Below are 7,493 nucleotides of genomic sequence, written 5' to 3'. Positions count from 1 at the left end.
GCCTCCCCTCATTTCTAGAAATGGGACATTTTGTGTTTGAGGGTCCAGAGGCCGTCTGTGAAGTGGACTAGAGTTGGCAGACCATGCCTGGCCCAGCTCTAGGCCAGAGCACAGCCCAGGCAGCGTGAGGACCGAACTCATCTGCAACTGCGAAGTTTTAACATGCCACCCTGCCCAGAGCCACAGCCCTCCCTCCTACCCGCCTGGTGGGGCAGCCCGGGCCAGGGAGCCAGCCTGTGCTGCACTTCCCGGAGGCTCCAGCAGTAGGTGTTGGCTCCACACCGCTGGGAGAGCAGTTACACCCCACGCCGCAGCTCCCAACGCTAGGGAGCTCTGTGCCACCGCGGCAGGCAGTCTCCGGGCCCTCCACTGTGCTGCCTTTCCCCTCCCCGCACAAAATTGTTTCCATTATTACTCAAGAGGAATGGTCTCAGTGCATTGCAAGGCTGTGAGGTTACGCTGCACAAGCACAGGAGGGCTTTCGAAAGCCCCAGAGGTCTTCTGTTTACTGCAAATATAGACCTCAGATTCCCAAAATGTCTGCAAGACATCTCTGTGGCTCTGGCCACTCTCAACTGCCCCACACTCACCTTTCTCTCTGGTGTTTCTGCCAGCTGCCAGCTGTTAGCTTTCAGGTGGTACAGCTCATCAAACTTCATGCTGATGTCTTCAATGGACAACTGCAGGAGATCCCAAAACCCAGCTAGGTCCTGGGCTGTGGGTCTGGGATTTGCATTAGGGTTCTAGAAGGGAAAGCATAAAAAAACCCCCAACTTTCAGTAAGAATACACCCTCCTGACAAGCAGAGCAGCCTGCACAGTTCACACATCCATCCCTTGCCAGTCTACCTGCCTGACAAGTGAAGCACCAAGAGCCCAGGGGAGACACCAGCCCTGCACACGCAGAGGCACAATGCCACCACTTCAGCCAGAACTGCTTCTGCAGAGATCCCCACTGTGTTTCTCCTGTAGAAGCCTGGAGAAGAATCCTGAAAGACACTCTAAGGCTGACAGCCAGAGCTCCCTTTCTCCCCAGAGCTTTTTTATCACTAAGCCCACAGCAGCAACCCCCAACTGAAGGTGTCCCCAGCATGGGATTCAGAGCTAGAACTCTGGTTTCCTACACAGAGGTCCTGACTTCAGGGTGGGCAATAGTGGGAATGGACCCAGCACAGTGCAAAGCACAGCACTGACACTTTGAGACCTTGCATGCCAGCGTACAGCAATCCTAAGAGGCTGACACAGCTTCCACAGGCTAAATTACTTCATGCAAAACAATCTGAAAGTATTAGTATTTCCCAGGCTAGGTCAAAAAAAAATTTTAAGTGGCTTAAGTTTCTTCCAAGAACAGTTTTCCTAGTTCTGAGGTGTCTGAACTGCCACCATAGGCCTGGATTGTCTCAGGGCAGCACAGGATCAGACCTGAGCAACTCAGCACAACGCTCTGTTGCAAGCCTGGCAGCTGATGGTGCTGATCTCCCAGCTGTCAGCAGCAAGCAGATGCTCAGCACTTCACCTTCTCCTCCCCCTTCCTGAGTTCCTCCAATTTTTTTCACATGAAGGGGAATTCACCCCTGAGGAAGTCTGCAAAGTCCATACCAGTATCAAGCCTGCTGGGCAACAGCAGCTCGGTTGCCCTCCACCCCCCTGCCAGCCCTGTGTGGCTCAGCACCCCTCGTGTCACATCAGAAGGGAGCAGATTCAAACAGTGCTTTGTGACCAGTGAGGGACAATCCTGTTGGGAAGCTTTACCATCCACAATCTACATGCAAAGCACAGCACGTTTGGAGAAGAACAGTAGACTTTTCAAACATTTTTCCCCAATTTGGCAAAACCTCAGTGGTTCACCTCAAAGAGCCCTCAAGAAGAAAGAGGTAGTTTCCAGGCCACACAGCAGTATGGCTTATTGGCACCTCAGACCCACAGAGACTCGGTGTTTTTCAGCATGCCCTGATCAGCAGTTCAAGAAAATTCCCCTGTGCTCACGTAAGCAGCAGAAGGAATTGCAAACACTCACCCCTGAGCAGAGCACAACCCAAGAACTGCCTGTTTAGAGGGGGGGTGAGGCCATCAGCCTCCCACAGCTCAGCTGCCAGTTTAGATCAGCGTCCATCCATCACCCCACAGTGGTCAGGTTGAGGCTGCAGCTGCACTGGCTTTGTTTTTTCAGTGACAGGAGCCTGAGTGTGTTCCTGTAGTGCTCTTGAAACAGATACATCCTCCTCCCAAAACCCAGGAGAAATGGATTCAGACTCACCAAGTTTTGTTCACAGAGGCCGTGGAATTGCTGGAACTTCTGTGACATTAGTAACTGTGCACTGCCCACTGCACTCAGGACCTTTCCTAAGACTGTGGGGGAGAAAAAAAGAAAACCTCAGTTGCATGGACTGTGAAACGCAGCAATGAACTCAGGTGTTCATGGAGCAAAGAAACACTCTTTGTTCATTAGAAGAAGAGTTTCAGAGATCTCCAAGGAACTAAGTGCTCTCAGGAAAAGAAGATGTATTGAAACTATAATCTGTGTCTGTCTTTGCCATCTATTCTTGCTCCTTCTAGAGCAAGTCAGAAGCAGGCCAGACTGAGAACGTTAAGTCAGCGCTGGCAGGAAGCACCTTAAGCTACCTTCAGCCCATGGGGCAAACCAGCAGTGAGCAGAGCTGCAGGCACCTGCTCTGCCACACATGCAGGAGGGGAAGGCAGCAAGGGGCAGGACTGTCTGTAACCTCCATTTACCAGAAGGGATTCAAATATTGGCCCGCCAGGGCTTTTAATACCCAGGACCTCATGCTGCTGTTAGTGGGTTTTCAGAGGAGCCTCTGGGCATGGTAACATTCCTCTGTCCATTAGTGGAAGAGCACTGTGCAGGCTCTGCCCTTCCCACAGAGCATGCAGCTGCACCAGGGGCAGGGATGAGCCAATTCCCCTTCTCCCTGGCCTGCTGCTGCACCTACTGAGCCAGTGCTGGGCGTTCACAGACCCTGGTGGGACACAGCATAAGCTGTATCTCTCTGTACCCACCAAGTTCTCCACTACAGAATCTACTAGGAGATTGCTCTTAGAAGTCACAGATACAATCACACACTGTCTCAGTGCCTCTTCTTGCCACAGGTAGAACAAGGGCATCCCCTGGGGTGGGGAGAGCCCTGGCACTGCCCGTCCAGCATCTTAGTGCAATAGGATTAGAGATTAGCTCCCCCAAGCCCCAGCAGGACAGGGAGCTATAACTGAGTCTGACCATTGTTTCACCTTTCTCAGGTATTAAACAAATAAACCCACCCAACTCAAAACAAAGATCCTGCCCTCTGCAGCCCAGTCACCCACTCCTGTCACTCTGTGTGCACCACGGGCTTGATTTTCACTGCAAGCAGCACAGGTTTAGCACCAGCTCTCTTGAAAATAATGGAACAAGCCCAACCAGGACTGAACCCAATGAAATCAAGTGTTCCCTGCCTTGCACTTCTGGTGTATTTAGCACAAAACCAGTGAAGCTTTCCCATATGGAGAAGCCTCCTCCTTGCTGTGAGGGCAATTCCACCGATTCAACAGAGGGAACCAGCTCGGAAGTCATGATTGTTCTGCCCCACTGCCAACCAAACTCACACCAGCTCAGAAGTTGGCAGTGGGGCAGAACAATCACAACCAAACTCACACCTGCCCGCTCGAGTGCAATGGCTCAGGGAGGGAGAAAGATCCCACAGCCCCCCCAGATGCAATCCATTTAAGCTTTTACAGGTCTGGAACGGTCAGAAGCTGCACCATCACCTGCCATCTTCCACGCTGCATTGCAGCATTAGCTCTTACCCCATCTGCTAGTGGAACCTGCCTTATCCTTTGCAAAGGGAGAAGGTCCCTTGTCCCACACCCCTCCCCGTGCTCTGCGGGCTGTCAGCGTCCCTGCAGAAGGCTCATCAGCACTCAGCCACAACCCCTTCCTGGGGGAGGCGCTGCCAGGCCTGGCCTGAGGGGGTGACCCCCTACCTTCTTCAGAGAGGGTGTTCTCTTTGGTCTCCTGGTCCATCTGGCGGCACCAGCCCTCCAGCCGCTCCGTCTCGGCCTGCAGCAGCTTGAGGAACCAGAAGCCGTCCCGCCGGCAGGGCCCCGGCTGCGCGGGCTCCGACGGGGAGGCCGAGGAGGTCTCGAGCCAGGGGTCGGGAGGAGGGAGAGAGGAAGGCTCCAGGGCTGGGTCACTGTTTTCTCCATAGGAGAGGTTTCTCTTAATCTGTGAGGGCTTGGCTGGTTGCCTGGTAGTGGCATCAACACCGACAGAGTTGTTGTGCTGGGGGCACTCAGCGAGGCTTCTCTCAGATGATTTACAGCTAGAGTTATTGGGTTCCTGTGTGTCAGAGTCTGTGTCCTGTTTGGAGGACATGCTGCGAGAGTGGCTGTTTCTAGAGATCAAAAGCAAACGTTAAACATCAGAACTCAACCTGGCTGGCCCCACGACCTGCCAGTGAAACGCACTAGTCTGTTATGCCTGGAGATGAGCCTCAGCCTGCCCACCCTGCCCCTCCTCACACAGACACACCACACGTTCAGACGGACAATTATAAGGCAGCCTGCTTACTGCAACAGGCCGTCCAGACGAGGGCTGACACGTGTCTGTAACTACACCTCGGACATTTGTTTAAATCTCAAGCTCCCACTGATTTGGCTGGTCACAGAACAAGTGCTTTGTGCAGCAGGTGTGTGCTGTGGAGGAAGAGCTCTCCATGGGCCCCCATTCAACACCCCTCACATGGGAACCAAGAAGGGGAGAAGGCCTAAGGGGGGGAAGTGCAGTTTAAGAGGAAGGGAGCTACAGAAGCTTGTGTCTTCACTTACCGCCACTCGTCCTCTACCTGCACCCCAATGGACTGGAATTTGGTGGCTGGTGGAGGAGGCTCCTCTTTTGCCACTGGCTGAAGGCAGTCAACCTTATCAAACAGAAAAAAATACAGACAAAACCAGACACGAGAACTTGCTGTGGAGCTCACGTTAGTGGAGCAGAGTGCTGCACCCACAGGGGGTGTGCCAACGCCACTGCCAGCTGCAGGCTGCCCTGGGAGGGCACCACGCTCCCGCCCGCCTCTGCCTCCACTTGGGCACCAGGCCCGTGCCCTGCCGGGCTGCTGCCAGCTACCCCCTCCACGAGCACTCAGCCCTGCCCTCCAGCCCTGCCTGCATGCCCGTGGCACACCGGGGAAGGGCTGTGTGCCCTCGGGGAGCACCCTGTGCGTGGCATCCCACACGGGCAGAGGCCAAGGGACTCAGCAGAGGGCAGAGATCTGAGACTCGGGTCAACAGCAAGGGCCAGGTTCCTCACCCCAGGGACTGATGCCCTCCACAGCCCTGGAGAGGAGCAATAGGAGATTTTAAGGAAATCCAGGCTGTGGGGTGGGTGCTTTGGGAACCAGCACAGGAAAGGAAGAGGAGAGGGAGGCAGTCAGCCTCTCCAGTGCCAGTTCTTGAGCCTTGCTGCCCTTTCAGCACGTGTTTTGCCCCACCAGCCCTGCAGAAGAGCATTTGCTGTCCCATGTGCCTAGCAGGCCAGCTAGCCTTCCTGTAAATCCTACAGAGAACCTGTCCAGCCACAGACGGGGTGGCTGAGTGCCCTCACCCTGCCTCTGGACTTGCCCAAGCACTGAAGTTCCTCTGCAGGTGGCAGAGCCTGCAGCACTGAACCAGTGCTCCCAGCAGCCCGTGACTGGGAGACAGGTCACAAGAACAGGGTACAACTGCAGATGACTTAAGTTTTGCTGAATAAAGCACAGATTTACCCTGCTCAGTGGGTTCTGGTTTGATTATATAACCAACAGCTCATCTGTTACCTGCTTTGAGCAAGAGAAGCAGCAGCCTGCTGGGAGCAGTGGACAATGAGAAATTGCTCCCTCCTGCCCACAGCCTGGGGACCATTTTGCACCCCAGCAGCCTGTACTACATGGATATCATACAGAAGGCCCCACCTCTCAGAATAAAGTTGTCCCGAGAATCATGACAGGTGAGGAGACTGATTTTAAGTAATATGTAGTACAGAGCACGGGCAGACTGGCAGCAAAGGGCCTCTTCAGAGGGACTTGCCCAGTTAACAGGGTCCCACTGCTTCATGAACCATTTAAATTTTGTATAAAGAGAACTCAGTCCTTCCTGGCCTGTTATGGAAAGGTTCTGCTGGGTTTCACCCTGGGCACAGGGGCAGGCAGCCTGACAGGGCAGCTGGTTTCCCCTGCTGTTCTAAGAGTTCAGGTGCACCCCGGTCACACAAAATGCACACGCTAAATGGACGGGTGAAGGACATTCCTTAGGACCAAGGAGAACAAACTATCCCATACTTGTATTCCTATAGAGGACAGCTTTCTTTTGGGGATGTTCTCCACTTTAGGCTCCTCGCTCGTCAGAGTCCCTTTGTCGCTTTTCAGGGTCGCATTTTTCTGGGGTAGCTCTGGAGTCTCCCTCGCCGGGGTCACGAGGCTCCCCCTGGTCACGCTGGGTGTCCTGGTGCTGTCCAAGCTGTCTGAAGAGTTGCTGAGCCCTGACTGGCTGGTCACCTCGCTCTTGTGGTCCTGGCTGTCCAGGTAGGTGTCCTGGGCGGACTCAGTGCTGCTCTGCACAGTGACAGAGATGAACGGCTTTGATGTAGTCCGAGGTGGGACAGGAGGTGGAGTCTTTTTATATGCCACTAGGCATGATGAACCTGCAGTGATGGAGGTAGGAAGAATGGAGAAAGCAAAAGACAGATTGGGGAGAGAGAGAGAGAGATACAGTAAAAGAGAAAGACAAAGCAGGTCAGTCACGACATACAGGAGCGGCAGGAAGGCAGAAACAGCCTACAGCCAGCAGCTCACACTGGTAACCCAAACCAAAGCATAAGGGAAGCGAAGGCAGAGCCAGAGCTAGCTTGCAAAAGAAGTCAAAAGGAATACCATGATGTGTGAAAGGCTGGAAATGGAGAAGAGGTATAGAAAAGCCTCCCAAGAATGCTACAGGGTTTGGCAGGTGTAAGCCTCCACGCTGGGGAACTGTTCTTTGGCTAAACCCTATGCTTTAGTGTCCTAGTACAGCCAAGTGTCCCAGCTCTTTGTCCCGCCAGATGACAAGTCTCAGTGCCTGGACCAGGGTGGTGTTTTTTCCTATAAAAATGGAAAGAAGCCATGAAGTTTGTTAGATGCTGATGGTAGGAACAAACATTTGAGAAATCTCTTAAAAACCTGGAGCTGCTACACAGAGGACAATACATCATCTGGATGCCACAGCCAGAGGGGCAAGGTGGCTGCTGCTCCGTGTGCCCAGGTCTGAGCAGCAGTGAGGCTGAGGGTGCTCCCAGCAGGCACACAGAGCACACAAACCCACCACAGGCACAGGGATATACCTGTGCCTGGCTGCCCAGACCACCTGAACAGGGACAGCAGCAACGGCCTCGTCCAGCTCCCACCTCTGGCTCGACAGGATGGAAATCCATCAGTGAAAACCCACGGGCAGGGTGGGTCCTGCAGCAGCTGTGCTTGGGCACTTGGGCTG

General features: G+C 53.9%; 1 protein-coding gene across 1 annotated transcript; it reads right to left on the bottom strand.

Moving 5' to 3' along the window:
• Positions 1-590: 590 nt before the first annotated feature.
• On the bottom strand, positions 591-6,669 carry DLGAP4 (discs, large (Drosophila) homolog-associated protein 4; the record flags this gene model as incomplete). The annotated part of the gene is made up of 5 exons (XM_008946571.1): positions 591-743; positions 2,257-2,348; positions 3,978-4,387; positions 4,821-4,912; positions 6,308-6,669. Coding segments are annotated over 5 exons (1,109 nt in total), but the record flags the coding sequence as incomplete, so codon positions are not given.
• Positions 6,670-7,493: the final 824 nt, after the last annotated feature.

This window comes from Merops nubicus, unplaced genomic scaffold (assembly GCF_000691845.1).
Source record: "Merops nubicus isolate BGI_N331 unplaced genomic scaffold, ASM69184v1 scaffold24258, whole genome shotgun sequence".
In the NCBI taxonomy this organism is placed as follows: Eukaryota; Metazoa; Chordata; class Aves; order Coraciiformes; family Meropidae; genus Merops; species Merops nubicus.
The sequence above is the reverse complement of the archived record's forward strand: the minus strand, read 5'-3'. Positions and strand labels throughout refer to the sequence as shown.